Source organism: Anoplopoma fimbria, chromosome 8 (assembly GCF_027596085.1).
Source record: "Anoplopoma fimbria isolate UVic2021 breed Golden Eagle Sablefish chromosome 8, Afim_UVic_2022, whole genome shotgun sequence".
Classification (NCBI taxonomy): domain Eukaryota; kingdom Metazoa; phylum Chordata; class Actinopteri; order Perciformes; family Anoplopomatidae; genus Anoplopoma; species Anoplopoma fimbria.
Genome location: NC_072456.1, coordinates 19,958,530 through 19,981,689, shown reverse-complemented (window position 1 = coordinate 19,981,689; position 23,160 = coordinate 19,958,530). Strand labels below are relative to the sequence as shown.

At 39.6% G+C, this 23,160-nt stretch overlaps 2 protein-coding genes across 2 annotated transcripts; one reads left to right on the top strand and one right to left on the bottom strand.

Annotated features, from left to right (window-relative positions):
• Window positions 1–5,752: 5,752 nt before the first annotated feature.
• slc1a6 (solute carrier family 1 member 6) lies at window positions 5,753–11,653 on the top strand. The gene is made up of 10 exons (XM_054603431.1): window positions 5,753–5,990; window positions 6,103–6,240; window positions 6,325–6,532; window positions 7,100–7,142; window positions 7,254–7,382; window positions 7,565–7,749; window positions 8,102–8,335; window positions 9,266–9,460; window positions 11,036–11,170; window positions 11,455–11,653. Exons 1-10 carry the CDS (start codon window positions 5,768–5,770, stop codon window positions 11,651–11,653), a joined length of 1,689 nt encoding a protein of 562 aa, XP_054459406.1. The 5' UTR covers window positions 5,753–5,767.
• A 2,382-nt stretch (window positions 11,654–14,035) lies between these two features.
• On the bottom strand, window positions 14,036–17,389 carry ccl44 (chemokine (C-C motif) ligand 44). The gene is made up of 5 exons (XM_054603442.1): window positions 17,249–17,389; window positions 16,059–16,188; window positions 15,212–15,353; window positions 14,966–15,044; window positions 14,036–14,876 (listed from the first exon to the last, which is right to left on the bottom strand). Exons 1-4 carry the CDS (start codon window positions 17,310–17,312, stop codon window positions 15,006–15,008), a joined length of 375 nt encoding a protein of 124 aa, XP_054459417.1. The 5' UTR covers window positions 17,313–17,389; the 3' UTR covers window positions 14,036–14,876; window positions 14,966–15,005.
• Window positions 17,390–23,160: the final 5,771 nt, after the last annotated feature.

Below are 23,160 nucleotides of genomic sequence, written 5' to 3'. Positions count from 1 at the left end.
ATCTGCATTATTTTTTTTCTCTCCTCAAGCATCCTTAACCTCTCCTCCTCCCACGCAGACCTCCCAGGCGCCGGAGGCTCCATGGACGAGCACAAGCCGCCTGATAGTAAAACGGGAGATACTGTAAGAGTGAAATTGATGAGAGGATATTCAGTGTGTGGGCAACACTGGTTCATTATCGGCTGCCTTGTGGAGAGAGAGAGAGGCATCCACATGACTGTGTGAGGAGCGTCTTGGACAGGCAGAGGTGTGTAAGATTTTATTAATATAACTGCTCATTTTTCAATAGCTAATAAATTATCACTGTCTAGATAAGTCTAACACGGTTTGGGGGAAAGTTGTGTGGGAGATTGTAAAGTTTAAATCCTTGTTTTTTGCAGCATCTTTAGGGAGGACACCCAGGTGAAGACGGAAGGATCTGTCTCCTCATGACGGCTTGACACAATTTAAGGCATAAAACAGGGTATTTGACTTTGTCTTTTCTTTCATTTGCAGAAAGTTTCATGTAGTTAGTGCATTTTCATAAGAGGATAAAAATAAATAAAAAAACTAATCATGCATTTGTAAGAAAAGCTGTTTTAATGTGTTGATGCATGCATCTATCTATCTATCTATCTATCTATCTATCTATCTATCTATCTATCTATCTATCTATCTATCTATCTGTTTATCTATCTATCCTGATATTATGGTTGTTCTGATGCTTACTTGGTAGTGATTGAACAAACAGCTCAATTGACAAATTAAAAGGATATACCAGCTATTTGATCATGCACGTCCATACATTTGGGGGACTTGTGAGATGAGGATTTAAAAATGAATTGTCAAAAACAAATGTAGTAGTGTCTGAGATCTTGACTTTTGCCCCTGTTCACATATCTCCCTCTTGACTCCAATTAACTGCGAGGCTTGCTTTGGTGAAATGTACATGTAATTTACATACTCAGGTCTGATTGGGCAGCTCCTATTCCGTCACTCCACTAAGAACGTCATTTCCTGATTAATGTGTTTGCATTGTTTTTTGATTGTTGCTTCTCTTATTGAAGTCCCGATAGCTTCTTAAAGTTATGTCATAGAAAAGTTGGCCACGACATTTAGCTTTCCTTCCGTTAATTTAAGGCACTTGTGAGTGAAAAAGCTTGATTATCTAAATGTCAACTTGCTGTTCTAATCTGGGATATTTGTTATTGGTAAATTGTATTAAGCAGTCTTCACGTTACTAGCCAAAATTAGCATCCCAATTAATATCACAGTTGTTAATGTGAATTACGGCTGCACCTAGCTAACTAAGCAAGCTTGCTAGTGTTAGATGCTAACTTAACGTTTTTTTAAAGCCAGCCGGACAGTCCCCCTCCGAGACTTGCTTTTCCATAGCTCCACTCTCTCTTCCAAATATAGTCACTTCTGGTTCCAGAAAAACAAGATGGCGATGGTTGGAGCCACCCACTTTGAGCTTCACTTTGGCTCTTTAGAAACCTGTGGGTGATGTCACAGACACTACGTCCATATTTTATACATTCTTTGGTCAAACCCCCTATTTATTTTTCTTTTGGTGTGAATTTGTTGTGTGTGCAAGTGTATTTTTTTGTTTGTTCACGAGTTGGCTCCTTGCTTTTAAAAAAATACAAAAAAAACCCAGCTAAGCTACAAGCCTTTGGTTTAGCTTCAGTCTTCAGCATATATCTTCTGTTCAGAAGACATTATCCAGCTGAGTACTCTGAGAGCAGACGGATTTCCATTTGTAAAAGTGGTGTCGCTTAAACCCAAAGATTTTGGACTGGATGTTTGATTGTGTACATCACAACGTCATGTTGTTCAAAATGTGGCTTGTTGTACCATCACATGAACAGGGTTATGTGCAAAGTTTTCGGGGAAGTAGACCAGCAGTGTAAAGAAACTTTGCTGAAAGTGAAGGGTCGGATTAGGGGGAGGAAAACTGGATGGCTGCATTTGACTTTGATGGACTTGTCGTGGACTGAAAAAGGTTGGCAGTTCAGTGTGCATGTGCGCTCGCGTATGTGTGTCTGTGTGTGAGAAGGTCAGGCCATATGAGAGGCCTTTTCATGTCCGTCTGCTTATGAGAGCAGGGCAGTGAGACGCCCTATCATTGAGCCTCTCAGCTCTGGACACTCTCACACACCGTCCTGACTCCGTCTACCGTTGACAGTAAGACCTGAGTGTTCGACACCATGAGTGGTGAGTAACCAGCGAGTAGTTTGCAAAGCTTAGAAGCTTCTTCTACCTCCATAGTTTGTGTTTTTATTTGGAGAATACTGGATATTAGAAGGACATTAAAATTGCAACTTTTTTGAGTTTTAGGGGATTGTAGTACCTTTATGACAGCATATAATATGTACCTGCTCTCATAATGAAGGAACCATTCTTGTTTTATGAAATCAGTTAGAACAAGCTTTGTGCATTAAATAAATAAAATGATAAGTTATGTCTGGGACATTTCTGAGAGTATGATTATTATGATGCAGCTTTACAGATACAGAAAATGAGGATAGACTGTAATACAATATTTGAATGTTTATATTACAGCTTGAGATGAAGTCCCTGTGTCCTAGTACGTTTTAACATGGAAGTCCGAAGTGGCTTTTTGTTGAGGTGTGAAATTTTCTCTGTCTCCCAAGCTGCATGCCCTTTTACCAACAATACTGAGCCACTGAGTCAACTTTAATTAAAAGTTTGCTAGTGTTTAGTACTGTGGTGGTTGTAAATTTAGTGATATATGTTGTTGAAATCTGTATAATCATCACAGGTTTACTGATTCTTTCCATTACTATTATAGATCATCATTTCTTTGCTGTAAGTTTAATGTTTAAATGTTTTTATCACTGGTCTGTCGTCATTTATTGCTGGATGTTTGGGTTGTCAGACAGAAGCTGCCTGCAGCCTGGCCAGGACGGAGCAGTTTGAGCCAGAGTTGGTGGCTTTAGACTGGAAGTTAGGTTGCTGCTCTGGCAACACAGCTGCTCAAATGAAACTCAGTGACAAATATAATAAAACAGTATAATATAGTGAATAGACTGCAGCTGATTACTCGGACTGCGAATATTATATATCTTTTATAATTGTTTTTTCTGGCAGTGTTTCTGCTCATTTGGCAAACAAATTAAATATTTCAAAATGATATGCAGCTCACAAATGTTGGCCCTCTTGCAGTTCATGATCGGTGCCTTAACACTGGAATATTCATACTTTATTTATGTATTTATAAATCTGTTTACTGATTTCAAGTCTGCGCTTAGTTGCTGACCTGATTAAAATGCTCATCTCATCATATTGTCCAATAAAAAAATTTCAGAAACAGGGATTGTTGGTGTATGCAATGAAGGCTCTTGCTTTATACTTTACATGAGTATATCCAATTTGTTTAAGCATGGCAGTCTCCTTTCTTTATGTTAAGCAGCAGATGTTTTTCACATTTAAATTCCTTTACTTAGGCTTCATTGTTTCTTAATCGTCTTCTTTACTGGGCTCACCCTGGACATGCACAGAGCATGACATTACATTTTCTTTTCATAATTGGTGGTAGACCATTTCTGTGCCAATGTAGAGTTCTGGAAACCGTTAATGGAGAAGCTCGTGATTGAATGAATGTGCCTTTTCATCCACTATTATCAATTCAACACTCAGAAATTGTGAAATAGAATCAGCAGCACTCTCTTGAGTCCTTCTGAATTGTTTTAAAACACTATGGCTGCATTTCAAATTGTATCAGATGTTTCCTCCACACACACACGCACACACACACACACACACACACACACACACACACACACACACACACACACACACACACACACACACACACACACACACACACACACACACACACACACACACACACACACACACACACACACACACACACACACACACAGGCATTAAGTGGGAACAGTGCTGTGTGAGAGCTGATTATTCTGCTTCTGACTCCGAGCTAAATAATGGGCTTGGATTATACAGGGTCATCCCACAACCTACCTTAAAACAATGAACAAAGACAATCAATAGACAGAAGAATGATGCAAACAGAAGTCTTTGGGGATCCCCCTGGGAAAAAATGAAAATATAAAAGTGTTGGAGCTCAGAGTGATTATATTGAGGAGGCTGGACATATACTGTATTGTTCTTAAAGCACAGGTCTGTTTGCAAAGTGTGATTCAAAGGAAACATAGATAACCTAGATAGATAAGGAGAATCGAGACAAGCAGCCACGTGCAACGCACAGACCGCTTTGTGTCCGTCAGCAGAGGGAAACACGGTAAGACTCCAGAAGTTCTATGTTTTGAACTTTCACTGTGTTGATAAAGCTCTTGTATATTAAAACATATAAAAAATGATCACAGTTAATATCTAGAAACACAGATAAAATATACTTTCTCGCTATAATATGAAAAAGGCAGTTAATACAGTTTTTAATACGTTCTTAAAGAACCAGACTTGAAGCTTGCAAGGTCATACAGTGTAATTTAAAGGTTAACATGTTCTCTGTTTAAACTAGATTTCTCGGTTGGAGTGGACCAACAAGAGGGCACATATAAATATATATAAATGTATTTATATATGTTCTGTTTGATAGACTCTTCTAAGTTTTCCTTTTTCGATTGTGTTTATTCAAAAATTGCCATAAGTATTGTAAACCTGACTTTATGAACAATATTTGTACTTTTCATACTTAGGTACTAGTTTATCAAGTACTTTATTTATATTTTTCATTACAGTAGAAAGCAGAATGGAGAAATGGGATTTATCTTGTTACTGATAACATTACTGAGGCTCAGTCTATTATGGGCTTCTACATATTGGTTCAGGGGATTTCCGAGCTGCAGTTAATTATTTTCTTCATTGATTCTTTTTTTTTTAAGTCTATCAATAAATAATTGAGTATATATGTATATATAATGTGAAATTAGCCCATGACAATTGCTTTGGGTCCAAGTTGATATCTTCACATTGTTTGCCAAATTTCAAATATATGATATATACAACTAGAGACCATCTTGGGATGACACCAGGCATTACACCAGCTCCATTGGCCACTTAACAACCTCCCACCCCTCTACACCAGCGCCCTTGCTTGGACTGCACCCATCTGTGATCTCAGCTATACACCTGTAGAGTTACGTGATTGCATCTTGCACAGTTTTGGTGCTATCGCAGTGCTAAAATCTGTCCACAGACATATAAACACCTGGCAGAGTCCTCAAAACCAATTCGGTGGGAGTTCCTGCTACAATAGGTGTCTCCAGGACCACAGTTTGCCATGATGACACACACAGACTCACAAGGTGAAAACAATACTAGCTACACGCTGTAGCGATTAGTAACTACGCCCACTATGTCCCAGCCAGAATGTATCCGTCACCACATATTCAGTGACTTGAGTTGCATCATATTTTACACAATCAGCTCCACTGTGACTCTGATTATTGTGTCACAACTTGGCTTGGTTTTGCCATCTTAAACAATTGATTCAGTCTTTCAAGCACAGCAGCCCTGGTCCATTTGATGTGACTCTCTCTCCTATTTACACTCAATGTTCCATCATCTGTTTTTGGTTTGAGAGCAGATGCTTTCTGCCTGTTGGACAATATCAATGTGTGGAAATTCTTCAAATCCATTTAAGGCATACTCTACCTTGCCAAAAATTGCACATGAGAAAAACTCAATATGTGACCAATTATTTCTCCCTTTGTCATCTTCTCCCTGCACAGTTTCCCACGAGACCTGCCTCCTGGACCAGGTGCTGGAGCTGATTATGAACGAGAAGCCCCCCACCAGTGCTAGTCTTTTCCTGAACGAGGACGCAGACAGACCCCCAATTCCAGAGAGAGGAGACTTGAGGAGACGCCTACGCAGGGCCATGGAGAGGAGAGCCAGCAGCTTGAAGGAGAGGATGACCTCCATCAGTCGGGAAAGTGTCAAAGGTTTCCTCAGGAGGAACCTGTTTGTTCTTTTCACCATTGCCGCCGTGGCTCTGGGTGAGTAAAGAGGAAAAACAAGTGGAGGTTTAACTGTTTTATCCACAATCACTTGACTTATTTTGACTTTTTGTGCATTTGTGTCTTTGTGTGTACGTGTAAATCTATTCAGGTGTAATCCTGGGCTTCGCTTTACGCCCCCACAACCTGTCCCTGAGAGAGATCAAGTACTTTGCCTTTCCAGGGGAGCTACTAATGAGAATGCTACAGATGCTGGTGCTGCCTCTCATTGTCTCCAGTCTGGTCACAGGTTGGCTTTTAATGAGCACAAACATATTAATGACTAAAAATGTCTTGCAGCAAACTGAATTCAAATGTATTTACTCTGTCTTAGGTATTTCCTCATTGGACAGCAAAGCCTCAGGTAAGATGGGAATGCGTGCAGTGGTCTACTACATGGTGACAACCCTGATTGCCGTTTTCATCGGCATTGTTACCGTTATAATCATCCGGCCGGGGAAAGGCAGCAGGGACAGTCCCGTAGCCAACAGTGGGAACATAGAGCCAGTTCAAGCTGCTGATGCTTTCCTGGATCTCATCAGGTAACAGCTTAGAGACCCTTCTTTACTTACTTATGAAGGTGCACACCTGTCGTTGTTTCTGTATCAGTACTGTACCAGAGTCACAATTGTACATCTTTCACATTTAAAGTGATGGTTGGAAATACCAAGAGTCAGATGCACTTACACTTGGTGTGATGCTAAAGCCAGAAGCCAGTTAGCTTAGTTTAGCAGCAGCCTAGGGATAGTCTGGCATATAATGCCACAAACCATGCATAATCATTTGTTTTTGCATAGATTAAAAGACACAATATATACCATGATAAGTAGTGAGCTTTAAAGATGCTGGAAGGTAGTTTTACCTTTTGACAGAGACAAGTTAGCTGTTTCCCAAAATGTCAAACTGTTCGTTCAAAGGCTTTATACAGATGTGAGGACTTTCAGACATCAAAATAATAGTTGGAACAGGGAGAATTCCCAGAGGATTATCACATTATTATTGATTAACATGTTGTAGTATTACAAAATATACAACCTGCTACAGCTCATGTGGTGTTGTTTTATAGAAACATGAACACAAATAAAATATTTTATCCTCCTTTATCTCAGGAACATGTTTCCTCCCAATCTGGTAGAGGCTTGTTTCAAGCAGGTGAGGCTGTCTTTTCCCATCAGTCATATAATTATAGTTAGTAAGAAACTTAAAACACCCAAACATAATTAAGATGTTGTTTATGTTTAATTTCCATGCTCTCTCTTGCAGTATAAAACTGTGTACAAGAAGACTGTGCACACAAGGAACGTGACAGTGACCCTGAACCTCACTGACTATCTCAACGTGACAGAGTCTAACCTGAGCGTGAACCTCAGCAGGGTGCTGCACACTATACAGGTGGGTGGCGGTGGCAGACTACTCCTCTGGGAGAAAGAAGACATAGTTCTAAGTGAGAAAAAAATGTCTGGTGATGGATGAGGGATTGCCTTCTCTTTTTTTCAACACCTTACAATTTGTGTCAATCACCTTAGCAGGAATGTGTATAATGTTTATTTTCTAACACATATTTTCTACTACAGGAGACAGTGGAGGAAACTGTCCCTGTGTCCGGGTCCTCGAATGGAGTGAACGCTCTGGGTTTGGTGGTTTTCTCCATGTGCTTCGGTCTGGTCATTGGCAGCATGAAGCAGCAGGGCCAGGCCCTCAGGGACTTCTTTGACTGCCTCAACGAAGCCATCATGAGGCTGGTTTCCATCATCATCTGGTTAGTAAAGACACACCATTTTTAATGGAGTTAAACATCCTTGTTTTTAAGGATACATTGTGAGAGTTTGAACAAACTGATAGATGGTACTGTTAGACAGAGTGAACTTAAATTGATGGTTTTCCACTTAAAGTTACTTAGGGGAAAATTAAAGGGGGAACTGGTTGTTTTGGGGACTTAAAGAGTCCTGAAGATGATGTGTAACAATAACAATCCTAATACTAAACTGTAAAGTCTTAAGCTGTAGCTCTTATTCTGAACGCCTGAGTTGGTAGCATAAATACAATTTAGTGGCTTAACATGTGTTTCTGTCCCTCTATCTTCCTCTTAACACAATCATCTCACCCCTCAGGTATGCTCCAGTCGGTATCCTGTTCCTGATTGCGGGGAAGATTGTGGAGATGAAGAATCTGGCAGAGGTGGGCGGTCAGCTGGGGATGTACACCGTGTCGGTCATTGTGGGTCTCCTGATCCACGGCCTCTTTGTCCTGCCTCTGCTCTACTTCCTGGTTACCAGGAAGAACCCCTACATCTTCATCGGTGGTCTTCTGCAGGCGCTCATCACCGCTCTGGGGACCTCATCTAGGTGAATGTCATCCTCTGTCTTGCCAGAAACTTGTGTCCGTGACAAAAAAAGGGATAGTTTGGGTATTTTGAAGTGGGGTTGTACGAGGTACTTTCTGTAGATGGCGGTTACATGTCCTCAGTTTGGTGAATCAGTTTGGAGAAGCAGACATGAGTACCAGTACATGTGCTAAGCAATGTACTGATGCAAACAGGGATAATGTATTTTAGCCACCTAAAATAAGGCCCACCAAAATAATCTATATCAGTTTAAGTGTATGTTATATTAAGAATATTTTCAATAGTTTACCTTGACATGAGACAGCTAAACAGTCTACATTTTGGATAAGGAACTGAAGTTGTTGCCAAAATCAACGGACTCCCATTAAAAAAACAAGCGATTTTAACCTGCAGAACCTGGGAGTTGCTAGTCTACCACTGCCTCGATCGATTAGTTTGCCTCTTTACAATCTGTGCTACATACAACATCCTATGTCCTTGGACCCTCGCATCAGATCAGGAAAAACTCCCTCCAAAAACACATTTAACAGGGAAAAAAGGAAGAAACCTCAGCGAGAGCAACTGAGGAGGGATCCCTCTCCCAGAAGAGGCAGAAGTGCAAAAGATGTCATGTCTACAGAATGAACAACATCACAAAATTACAACATAGACAATCCATAAGACAGAAATGATACATATAATTGAACATTTAAGTAATAGCAGTAGTAGCACTTATAATAGCAGAAAACTAGAAATAGAAAATATATAAACAACAGTGGAGAACTACAGGTTGACGCTTTAAGATACAATAAAGAAACATATCTTATAACGAGGACCAAAATGTCAGTAACATTGGCACGAATAGATAGAAACTGATAGGGAATACTGTGTATTATATTATATTGTTTTGCAAGTCTGACTGAGTCCAAATCTCTCTCCCTGTTTACTGCAGCTCTGCTACCCTGCCCATCACTTTCCGCTGTCTGGAGGAGAACAACCGTGTGGATAAACGAGTGACACGTTTCATCCTCCCTGTGGGTGCCACCATCAACATGGATGGCACCGCCCTCTACGAGGCTGTGGCAGCCATCTTTATTGCCCAAGTCAATGACATGGATCTAAACTTTGGACAGATTCTGACCATCAGGTAACCTTACTTTAGTTGTCTTAATTTTGGTTTACACCTTAGACAAAAAATACTGTGGATGTTGGCGGCATTGAGCCCGAAATGTCATCCTTTCCATTCAAAATATTTTTTGCCTTGGATGAGTAAAATACCAAATCTAGTTTCTATGGTGACACACATGTACAGCTTTACAGAATCAGGTAGATTCTCCTGGAGGCAGTACATTCCAATTTAGACCCGATATGTATCGAACTCCCAAAAGTATCAGTAGAAAAGAATAATTTGTTCATATTTGGTCAGCATTACTACTAGCATAACCATCCAAATCTACGGTCAAACTGTGAGCAGTCGAGTTGCATGGTGGGTTATTTCGGCACTGTGTCTTCACACCGCGACACCCACTGGTACTGATAAATAAAGCCAACGACGAAGTGCCTGAAACTGCAGTTCATCAGATGGCCACTTGAGGCTGGCTCCAAAAGCAAGTCAACACCCATAGACCCCATGTTAAAATGCCAAACCTGGTAAAAAAAAATCTAGTAAAAAGAAAAGTTCCTGTCTCTATAGCTAATAACCTTGTTCATTACAACTGTATGGGGTTGAATTTTTATAAAACTCCCTCATAAGTGGGACGTGGCCTCTTTAAGTGACATGTTGGTGCTGTCGCAGGTCATTCGCCACTTGCTGTCTCCTCTGCTGAGTCAGCTGGGCCGCCTCAGCTCCATCGATTATCCACCAGATTTCGCCCATTTAAGGAGATGGGCTGTGTCGCCAATGGCTACGGCTGAAGCCACACACTTTGAGCTTCCTAACGGCTCTTCAGATACCTACCGGTGACGTCACAGAGACTATGTCCATATTTTATACAGTCTATGGTTTTGACAAGGAAGAAAAATATCAAGTCAATATCCTTAGTTCTCCTGCATTGATTTTGATCATTTCTTAAACTGTCCATTGTCATTTTGAGTCCTACAAGTTATAGACGTCCAATGCTGAATCATTGGAATTCTATTTTAAGGCCTTCTAGTGGCATACTGCAGGTGAATTGTGTTTTGCCTCTTTCTTTTCTCTGTATCATTTTATGGATCGGTTTTTGTTTGTTTTATTATTGCATGCAGTCACTCTAATTTTTAGCAACACCTTTCTCAGTTTGCTCTTACTGCACAGTTTGTGTACAGACACGTTCATCCACATGAATTATATGCTTCATCTTTATAACCAACTCACTCCAGAAAAGGATAGACATGTGATTGTGGTTTATTTACACCATGATTCTCCTGGTCAGCCTTATTATAGCAGAGCATTCTAGTGTGTACATTTTAGGATCTACCTTTCCTTACATATAGTCATCATATCATACTAGAATTATCTTTATGGTATCTTCCTCTTTGACAACAAGTGCACAACTTTCTACAGTTTATGGAAAAAGTAATTGTGTGACAGGCATGTAGAAAATTGACATCTTTTTATAACTCGTGGTGCTTTTCTCACTCTACTACTCCCACCATCGACCACCAGCACATGTGCTGTTTGTTTGTTTCCTTTTTATTAAATGTCTCCACTCTCTCTCTCCTATCCCTCCCACCGCCCACTCAGTATCACAGCAACTGCTGCCAGCATCGGAGCAGCAGGCATCCCTCAGGCTGGCCTGGTTACCATGGTGATCGTATTGACATCGGTGGGACTGCCCACAGAGGACATAACACTGATCATCGCTGTGGATTGGTTCTTGTGAGTTCCCACTAAATGTCAGCTTGATGGGGATTGGTCTGTGTACTGTTCTGTGGGTCTGCAATCCTAAATGTCATTGTGAAGCTTCAGAGGTCCCACCACTACAAAGGTTATTGATGCATAATGCAGAGTGACAGATTACAAAGCCTGTGTTTGGAGGCACATGAATACATTTTGAGCTGTGAGTGCTTTTAAAGGTGATAAACACTAATGTTTTCCTTGTCTGTGCACCTTTACTCTATATTACTTTTTCCTGTCTCTTATCTGATTCTCTCTCTCCCCAGGGACCGCTTACGGACCACCACCAATGTGCTGGGTGACTCTCTCGGGGCGGGAATTGTGGAGCACCTTTCCCGTGGAGAGCTGCAGAGTCAGGATGCTGAGGTGCGCAACTCTGTCATCGAGGAGAATGAGAAGCCCTACCAGCTGATCTGTCAGGAGAATGATACACTCAACCACCGCAACAGTGAGACCACAATGTGAAGACAATAGCTACACCCTTTAGGGCTTCATGTACCAAAAGCATTTAGCTAGAAGGTTGGCTTGCAATGGTGCAGGGACAGTCTTAGAAAAATGATAGTTAATGGTCAACTCAGCCAGTGCTTTGGGTTCGAAGATCATTATTGCAGTTGCAGACGCAAACCCACATCTATCCTTCAAAAACAAACAAAAAAGTTCTTGGTGAAACAAGGAAATATAAAGTCCGGCCAGGAAGTTGCTTCATGACAGGAAATGAGTACACATGCTGTCAGGAACAATTATATATCCAATTAAATTGTTTGCCTGGAGTGCCAGTTATTTAAGGGCATTTTGCTGTTTTCTGTTTTAATTCAAGACTCGTTTTAAAAAAGTTTTCAGCTTCATCGTGTTTTCAAAGATTTGTAGAATTTATCATTTATACACTAAAAAGAGGAAATATCCTTACAAGCATCAGTGTTACAATACAAAGTATTATTCAATTGAAACACACTCTGTTGCATGACTTAACAGTTAATACATGTTTTTTTTGTAAACACTTATTCTTTGTCATTCTCATTACGACTACCTCTAATAGGACTTATATATATGGAGCTTCTACAATGCTACACACAGAAATACTAAATGGAGCATATCAGCAGGTTCTTAACACATCAGTCTTAGACATTTTTTGATTATTTTAATGTTATCTAATTTTGCTTGCATAATTTTATGTGTACAATTTTGAATATATTTGACTGTTAAACTTTGGAGATGATGTGAAGGAGAATCTTTGCTTCACTTTTTACTTTGAAGTTGATATATTTGAAGTGACTTGTTTTTCACTCAGTGCATTCTTATAAATATTATATTGGTGTGTATTTCCTGTATTTCTTTGGTGCTATAGCTTTTAAATTATGGGTAAAGGACTGTACTGCTACACAGTAAATTAATGGGAATACCTGTAGCTAAACTGTCATACTTTGTCTCTAAGCAATTACTTATCCTTTTTTCTTTTCCTAGGTGAAAGTTCAAGTTTTTCCATTTTAATGTTTGATTTATCTTGCATTGGATCTTTTTTTTTAGATAAATGATTTATAAAGTAAAAACAAATGCAGTTTCAAGTTTCAAGACCAATGGATGGTTTTTGTGTTGTGCTTAACATCAGTACACCATTGCAATCTTGTCTGTTTGTTCTGCTTTATAATACTATCAACATTTAATTTTGCTATATGTTGACTGGAATCATTTATTGAAAGCTTATGATTGATTGATTTTTTTGTTTTGGGAAAAGGTACTGTGAAGAAAGTTTGCTAATGTCTTGAGATATTGAATGTACAGTTGCTTTATGCTTTTTGGTGTTGATTGTTTAAGAGGAAAGTGTAGTGAATTATTATGAACGTTATTACCATTTAAAACTCTTCTGACTTTGTCACTTGTATGCTTATGAAGAGGTTTGACTTTAGTTTTGAAGCTTGATGTACTTCAGTGAAAAGCTCAACATTTTGATGGACAGCTTATGAAGAATTGTGACAAATAAATGGCTCAGGAATTGAACTATGATTCTCATTATTGTGTTTGTGGCTACCCCTGGTGGATGATATTCTCCTGTCCAGAAACTGTTGTGCTTAAAGAAACACATGGGTCAAATTTAACATGACAGAAACGTTTGTAATAATAATGTACAATAATTAAATGTCAAAACCTTCTGCTGCCATTATAGTGTATTACATTACGAAATGGACCCAAATCTCACTCACTGATGAATGAATGTCACGAAAACATACACACAGACAATACTTTAATGTATGTACTTAAAGAAAACAAGGTTTTAAACCCCCTTTCTCTAATTTGTTGGATCATAACAAGGCTGTAGCCATTCTAGCAGCTCTGCACGCTAGGTGCTATAACGTCAGCATGCTAAAAATGTTCACAGTGAAAATGCTAACATAATATAAACAAATATACAGTATATTACACGTATATTAAATGTACAATGTTTACCACGCTCATTGGTTAAGTTTTGCTTTTGTGTTAGCATGCTAACATTTGATTAGCATTAAACACAAAAGTACAGTTAATAAGAGATAAACCCAACTATTGGACAGAACTCTAATTTTATTCCACATCCTGCAACTCCCATCTGCCCTGCAATCACCTCATTCCTCTCGCCCGGCCCTCTCCACGCCCATCTCCCCACCTGCACTTCATTTCCTCATCAACCCAATCAGTTTTCAGATTGTTGTTATTTCGCTCCACCATTTTCGCTCCACCATTCCCACCAGTACCTGCCTGCTCTGTCTGCCTGTAAGTTTATTTGTATCTTCAGCCATCTATCTTTCTGCTATAGTTGCATTTAGACACACAGACACACAAGATGCACAGAAAAAAAACAGTCAGACAAATATTTCAGATTAATTTATAAAATAGTTCACTTGAGATAACATACAGTGCATTCTTCTACAATACAATACTTGTGTGCTTCACACACAATTGAGCCCTCTAAGTTTTAACAGCCTTGCCATGTGGTGAATTGAATCATGAATACTTTGGCATAGTTTAGTGACGGACTATTTGTGGAAAAGACAAATGTAAACTGCAAATATTAGACATTTAAATCTCTGATAGATGCCTTAGGGCCTCATTTTAAAAGATTGACTGGGGTTTTATGGGTTTTCAACAGTCGATACATAGAGTGGACAAAATACTAGGAACATTTGCTCTTTGTGTGACACAGGAAGTTGTATCAGGTGAAATTTTCTCTCCAGTCCCACTTTGATTTCACCTGGCTTACATTTTGTGCAGTGTTATAAACACATTACTGAAGGTATACAAGTCACAAATAAGCATAGAGAATATCTTATATGATAAACAGAAATACCACTGCTCGTTTATCGTTTTCTTAATTACACCTTTTTCACTGATTCTACATCACTCACGAGAAGTAATGTTGCAGAGGGAGACACTTCCAGGCAGACTCTGGCAAATAACAGTATGAGCCATTATAAAAAACAAAATCAATTCAACTTATCTTACAAGTAAATACTCCTCTGTTGAGACTGTTCCAGCCATGTGTTTGAGAATATTTCAAGCACAGTTCATGTTTAAATATCTAAAGCCATTTAAATGTATTGCTGCCCAGGTCTGGTCCCAGGGAGACGGATAGTGTAGATAGAGAGAGACACGAGACGACTGGAGAGTCAACAAGCCGCGCCGTGTAAAATGACGAGCTGCTGAGAGTTTACTTGGCCTGTAGAAAAGTATACAAAAACACCAGATGAGACATTTAAGATAGGGGTATCTTCACACATTATATATCTTGCATTGAAAAAAACATACTTATGACTATGAGCTTTCCTCCATATCTGTCGGTGCTCCATCATTCCACTTTGAGTACCGCCCAGTTATCTTTCTTGTCCTGGTAATCAGGAATCAGAAATAACATGAAAATCTCTCTTCATATTTCAAATCAACCATCATAGATCACACTGTCCACTTCTAACTGAATCAATTTGATTAAATTATATTATATTTGATTACGTTTAACCTACAGTATAGCTTATTTCTTGTGGTTGTGTCATGTACCTCTGACATGACGGGCAGGTTGTCATGAGGCAGGAGCCACATTCGGTGGGCCTTGTTTTGTCTCCGAAGGAGCTTTCTCAGCAACCTCTTCACCTTCCGGTCTCTGGGGTCTGCACACTTCACCGCCTTCTTCGTGTAAAGACTATAAAAAGAACACAATACTTATTACACGACACAGGATGGCAGGACATGGTTCTTCACAAACCCCAGGTTTTAAATCATAAGATTGGCAACAACTAAAAAAATCAGCAATAATGTGGAGGACTAGAAAGATGTCTGTCAGGTGAAGCGAAGCCTCTGAAAGTTTGAGCCCAAAGGAATCGCAAAGAGGAGATACTGTAGAGTGGCTGGAAATAGAGTCAAATTAGTTTTCTTTCTCTACAAGAAACAAGTCAAACTGTAATCAAAAGTGGGTAAAGTTGAAGAAAAGAGGTTGGAGAACCAAAAGAAACCACTGTGTAAGAATTCTATGTTGCTGTTAACTGAACTACATAAAAAAGCAAGCTCCTCATTCCCTGGCTACATCAGATTTCTCTGACCTGCTGGAAACAATAGGTATCACAATGCAGAATGGTTTACTTAACTAAACCCTGCTGTTCTGACTGAACGGCTGTGGCAGGGCTCAGCTGGCTCGGAAGGTAATTTCAGTTGGCTTGTTATTCCCACATATTTCCTTTCTTACTTCCTTGGCAAATGCAGCTCTGAGCCCTGCCATAACAACATGACCTGGAAAGATGACAATGCCTCTCAGCCCGGCTCTGCCCTCCTCTAACGAGAGGCATATTTTCCATGCCTGCAGATTGCTGTGTGCTCTTTAGCTCCAGGAGTGGATATTTGAAATACTTGCATGATGGCGTGTATACTGCAGTCGGGCCCCTCCGTCTGCACCTCAAACCGCAACACATCTTTGGTACGCACCCTGCCCTGGGAGTACAACATACAGCACTGGACATCCCTTTGCATCTGCACGCCTTTACCTAGGGAACAAAGACAAAGAGAAAGAAGAGCAAGAAAACATTAGAGAAATGTGTCAAACAAAACAAATTGAGAGTATTAGAGTAATGTTCCTTGGTGTCAAGCTCAATTAACTATGTTGGCTTATTCTAATTCAATGCTTTTTTTCTGCGTGGTCATCTCAGAGTAAAAACATTTGTCTCAAGTGATGACAGGAGACTGAACATGACAGCAACAAAAGTTTCAAACAGTTTAATTATGGCACATTATCACAATTAACATTAACATGAGATATGGAAACCTCTTACATTAATATTTACAGCACAGAATCATGATTTTTTTTAAACGATGTGAAATCAATATTCTGATGTTAGCAAAGACTGAAACAATTTTCATACACAGCCAAATGTTATCTGTTCTGCAGAATGTCCTCATGACTCTAGTTCCATGTAGACACACACTCACGTATGGACACTCACGTATACACACAAGAATGTCAGAGGAATTACAATGGCATCCCATTGTGCTGCGAAACATGCGACCACGGCAGACAGAGAAAGTGGGAGAAAGAGAGGAGGAGGGTGTGTTTGTGTGGAGGGTGTGCCACGATGCCTTTTCATCCAAAGCAAATGTGTAAACAAATTAAAGTGTGATGGAAACAGCAGGAGCAATAAGAGCTGTAAAATAGGACAGTGCTGATTTGCTATGCCACAGAGGATTTCAAATCCATCCTTTAGGTAACATCACTGCACTTCCAGTGCTTTCACAACATTTAAAAAAATTCAAAACAGACGAGACGACACCATCGCACAGACTGAGCCCTGAGACTATTTCTTTCTTTCTGTGTTGAATGATGTGTGATTTCAGATGCTTGTCCTCCAGCTTTCTGTCCCTCTGTTTACATCCGAGCCTCCCTCTCTGCTGTTCCTGCTGCTGTCCCCCTTTTCCTCGTCTCTCCTTTTCTGTCATCGCCATCGCTCTCTTTGCTACACTGTCCACCTGCAGGGTGCATGCAACACACACACACACACACACAAACACACATGCACACACACACAGATAGTAAGTACGGTTGTGTCCTACCTTCCACAGATGCCAGGAGAATAACAGTCAGAGAGATAACAGTCAACATCTGCAGCATGAACATGATGAGGCTGGCAGAGAGGAGGAGAGGAGGATAATCTACTCTGTCACCTCTCCCTCTATGGCTGCCTCTCTTATATCACTCCCTCCCTCTCTTTATACCTCCCTGCCCATCTCTCACTCACTCACTTCCACCACCTCTCTTGTTCTGTCTTACCGTCTTCCCCTCCCACCCTCTGTTTATCCATTTTCAGTCATTCTCACGCTCCGCCAAACTCCCTCCCTCATCCTCTTTTTCTTTCACACTCATCTCACCTCTCGCTCATTTCTCCTTTCCTGCTGCTTCACTCAGGATCGCAAGCCTCATTTGTCTAATTTGATGCTTTAAATTCCTCTTTCATCCTGCCTCTTCTCTTGTCCTTAGTGCATTTTCTTCCTCCAGGACTGAAACAGATTTATACGGCGAAAGCAACAAGGATTCATCCTGTAGCTTTCAGATTGCATGATCAGCCCTGATTTGTCATTTAAATAGCACAAACCTATATCATTTCCAAATAATATTCAATTAATCCTGGTTTGCAGCTGTGTAGTTGTTGAAAGTCTCAGACTGGACAGTGGGCGTGTCTGACTTGTGCATCTGGATCAGCCTTGCGGCAGAGTTATGTTCTCTGTGGGATTCCAGACAAAATGCCAAACACACCTAGAAACTGTGATAAACTGAATTTATTGGCTTAACTTGACCCTGAGAGACAACCTGTACAAATGAATCATGGTTTTAAAAATGCCTTTTGCATAAAATGTACAGTATGTTACTCTTGTACTGAAATGTAAGTGTTATTTTACTTTTGTTATTTTATTGACTCTTGAAAAGCCTCGCACAAAGTCTTAGAGAAGCAATTCAGTGTTGATTTTTAAAAAGCTTTTTTAAAGGTGCAACACATGGGATTCAAATAATTACTTTAGCATCAAACAACTGTTTGCTATGTAAAGATATAGTGGAGTAATCTCTACCTCAGCAGAGAATTAAGTCAATCGCCTCTGTGTGTCTTATAATCATAACTTGTCCTTGCTTTGTTGACAAAGCCGGGCCGGCTGTGTGTACTTTTAGTGCTAGCCCACTGGCTAAGCCATGGCTGGCTGCCGCTCTGCACTGCTATCATACGGTGGTTACAGCTGATGAAGGCGTCCCAACCGACTGAAACCTCTGTTTCAAACACCATAAGCTCCATCTGTAGTATTGTCGTAGTTTGCACCCATTCTGGTATACAGCACCTTTAAGACTAATTTTTTGGGGGGCTTTCTCTGAATATTTTATCTGGTATTTTGTGGGTTAGACACTTAATTGGGCTCATTTTTTTAGTCTCCTCTATCCTCTTTTATCTACTGAAAAGTGTTATGTTGGAAAAGGTGTTCCACAAGGTGTTGTCCTCAGCCTCTTACTTCTTGTGTTCAGTTTTTATGCTCCCACTATTTCAGGATATCTTTTAACATGTTATGTTCATGTGTCATCTTTCTACGTTGATGACACGCCGCTGTATGTTTAATTTTAAAATCACACTGAAGCTTGTTTTCAAGCGTGTATTAAGAGACTCCATTGATAAATGTCATGATTCTTTAAACAAACTAACACTAGTCGTATCTTTATTTTACAGACAAACTTCTGGTAAAAGTCTGGCAGCCAATATGAAACCGAGGCCTGTGCTTCATTTGTTTCCAGCCTTTGTTTTTTTTTTCCTTTTATTTCTTTTTTATGGCTTGGCTCATGCCAATGCACCAAATTCACTAAGTAAATGTAATATATTGGGCCAATAAAGAGATTCAGATGTTTGAAAAATATGTCCTTAATATGTCCCTGCAGCTTCCCTGTGTCTGGCCATAAATCATAATAAAATTGTTAGTTTCCATAGCTGAACACCACAAGAACCAGCTGAAGGCTTTTTATGAGAGTCAAGCATCTACATCCATTACAGAGAGGCTTCATCAAAAAACAGCATCCAGACATGATTTTTAGAGAAAAAACAGAGAAATTGAAGTAGGCCTGCATCTGTTTCAAGATATTCCTTTGAACCGACCTTGTGGTAGAGAAAAATGACTAACACAGATGCCAAAGTCGAATGATGCCGCCAATAACAGTCTATGAAATGATAGATCAAAAGCTTGGTTAGGTACGACATATGACACAAATGTTGCTTAACCATTTCTTAAACAGTAAATGGGGAAAGTGTTTACTTTTTCTTCCTAATTAATAACTATAACTGAGCTGTAAATCTTATTGATAAGGAAATACATGGTTGTGTTTCTGAACATGTGGAATATTTGATTGTTTTTGTTTATTTACCTTTGGCTTGGAGCAATGCTCATTCCCATGTCCTTAAAGGGTCTCGCCACCCAAATCATCCAAACTTATGTTACCAATTTGCCATTCAGATAATGTCAATATTTTACTCGATGAGGATTTAAATATTTGCCAGTGAAACGGAGGTGCACAGAATGACATTTATGCATAAAAAAACAACTCAGCAGCAAAGTTGAGAAACAATATCCTGGGCAGTGATAATACACAGAACTCAACAGTTTACAATACTTTTTTTTTTTTACTATAGCTTCAAATTGCTGCTCTAAATGAAAGGTGCAAGATGAAAAGGGGTTTTATTATGATTTGGCTAAACTGACACTTTCAAAATAACTTTAAAGAGCAATGTGACACTAGTTGAAATCTTGTTTTCGCTGACCTCTAGTGGTTTATCTTGCTGCAGTGATGCAAAAGTGTACAGAAATGAACTGTTTACATCAACTGGCGCATTAGGTCACCCCAGACACAATACCAGTTTGTTCAAAGCCAGTTTATTTTTCCCATCCTTGTCAACTTTATTTCTTCATATCTTTTCATACCATTACAATAACTCTCCTGTTGTCTGTCGTGCCCCTCCCTGCTGCCCTGCAATCACCTCCCGCCCCTCACCTGAGATCCCCACCTGCACCTAATTCCACCATCAGCCACTCTCTATATATTTACCTGGCACAGATCCATTATTGCCCTACCCGATTATCTCATTGCCTAGCTTTTCCAGTGGTTTTATGTAGAGTTTTGCCTGTTGTTGGATTTGGTTGGAGTTCTTGATTTTGACCCTTTGCCTGCCATGAGTTAAGTAAAGCTGAACTTTCTTACAGTGATTGTTTCTGTGTCATGCTTTTTGGTCATTCTTCTAGATCCAGTGCGGAATTTCCTCTTTAGTTACGTTCCTGTAGCTCTTCACACAATGACAACTATTAAGCAAACATTTCTGGATTGTGATTGCAGTAAAAATGTAACATGTCGTGGCTGCTCTTCTTTCTGATCTACTGAGGCTGCTGTTGGAGGGAGGAGAAACTTCCCTCAAGTTATTTCTGTTGGATTGACACCAAAGTCTAACACTTAAAGTAGATGGTTCAGATAGCTGAGAAGGTTTCTTACGTAATTTCCCGTTGTAGATATGCTAGGAGACATGGAGACCTGTTATTTGCAAGGTGAACCATGATAAAATGACACAGGAATGCAACATGATTCACTGTTTTTTAAAAAAATATATTTTTATACATGAAAATATCGCAAATTGAGTGGGAGTGGTTCCATCAAATAAGCTTGCACAAACTGAGGGGAAACTGCTATTAAAGTGTTCCTAAGATTAAAACAATATATCACACTTCATTAGCATGAATATTTTGGACATTCTTTCCTCTGGAAATGAAAAATGTTAAGTACATTGGCAGGGCAATACTGGAACCATGAGTCACTTCATTCAAGGAAATATTGTTTTAGACAGTAATGCAGGGCAAGTAATGGACACACTTTGTAAGGGTAGATTAATATGGCCCTGCCTACATTCCTGTGGTAAAACAGATCAGAACATTGAACAAATTATCCTTTGGCTCCTGAAACACTTGGTGGAAGAACTAAGAAATATTCAGACAAAAAGGCAACAATGTCTCTTATGGGCATACATATCCTGTTTCCTGGATGTGAAAATATGCAGTCTGAGCACTGAGGGGTGGGGTTGGGGTAAAAATGTGTGTATAGGTTGGAGGTGGGGTTAACTGTTCAAAAACTTGACTGAAGAAAAATTAGGTTGGAGCGTCAGCTGCAAAAACATACCTTCCACATGACTACAGGTCGGCTTGTGAGAGATACATCTTCTGCATAGCTTTGCTGCAATTAAAATATTTGTCAAGGTGGGTGGATTCACAAACATGTGGTCAGAAATAGAAGCAATAGCAGTGAAAAGTGTGGCTGAGGGGGCAATGTCTTGCTCTTTAAGGGGGTGAAGTGCCTGAGATGTATGGAGGGATAGTATGGCCTCCTGCAGATGTTGGAGGTTACGATTCACTGCGCTGAATATGAAGCCTAAGAGATCTTACTATACTGAAAAATGGGATTTTTAAGGGATAAAATGCGGCGGACAATACTTCAACTGATCTTTGAAACAAGGCAAACACGGAGGGTCTTGCAACAGACAACAAGCTGTACGGAATGCAGAAGGATGAACAGCACATTATCAAACATTTCAACATTTAAAGCGATAGCAGACCCACATAAATGACAAATAAAAGTTGCATAGTGCTGTTTGTGTTCCGGTTGCAGTCTTGTAGCATTTTTTTTGTTTTGTTTTAATTCATAAAGTTAACCTGTGACCCTAATCCAGATGAAAATGTTTCCCTCAACAAGTAGCTGAGGGCAGTTTAGTTGTGTAGACATAGTTTTGTAGGAGACAGTGCTGTTCCTTGACAGAAGTACATTTTCCGTTGAAGTCAAGAAAAGACACAGGTCATTTTCCTAACTATTCAACTACAGCCTTAGTTTTGTTTAACATTCAACAGAACCATGCTAGTTGTTTCCAGTCTTAATGCTGATCTAATGACCCTTTGACCTCAACTTCATGTTAAGAATAAAAAATGAACTGTGGTCAAGAAAGCAAGTAAGCGCATTTCATCAAAATGTTGAACTAATCCTTCACATCATGGGTCTTAAATAGAAAAAAATGAATATTCACAATTTGTGGAAATACCTGACCTAGGCCTTTTTATCTGAAAATAAAGTAATTTTATACAACTATGTACCTGTGATCTGACTACAAATGTCTTCTTAATCTCTTTGACTAGTTCTTTTTTTTTTAAATAACTAGATAAACAAAGGCAGAGGATAAAAGTTTATTCTCTCAGCATGCCATTTTCCCATCAATAGAAGGATCATCAGGACAGCCAGTCCCAGATTTACTGTTCATGTCCTGCTCTGGGCAGGGGGAGGTTCTACATTTTGTTTTCACATGAGATTTCCTTAAAGGAATGTCTTTATTGACTGTAGAAATAAAATGATGTCCAATCCTTTGACATATGATTATATTTTATTATAAAAGAGCACTTCATGTTCCCCCGTGCCAGTCAGGCATTCCTCTGCAGGGAGTTGACTGGTGCTCTTCTGAAACCAAACATCTGTGCTTCTCACAGATCTGTTTCATTACTCCCCGAAACACTAAACCCAGAAAATCAGCTTAAACACACTCAGGCATTTATTTTGAAAATCCCCGCTGCAAAAACTCAAGGGGTCTTGACCGTGCCTATAGTGTGAAACTGAACCCGTTTGTATGTGTTTAACAAATGCTGCCAGGAAGAACAAAATACATCTCAGGTCTATAGAGATTCAGATACATTCCTTATGCAAACTCAAAGCCCTATGTGATTTTTCTCAACAGTCACCATGTTGAGCAAGACATAAACATGCAACTCTGGCTTGTATTGCAATGTAATGCACTACTGCAGCAGCAAAAAGGAGTATTAAAAAAAAGCTGCTGGCCTATTTATAATTTTATCCCTTTTCGCGAAGAGATTTACTGAGAAAATAGTGATCTGATGGACATATAAAAATGCTAAAATGATTC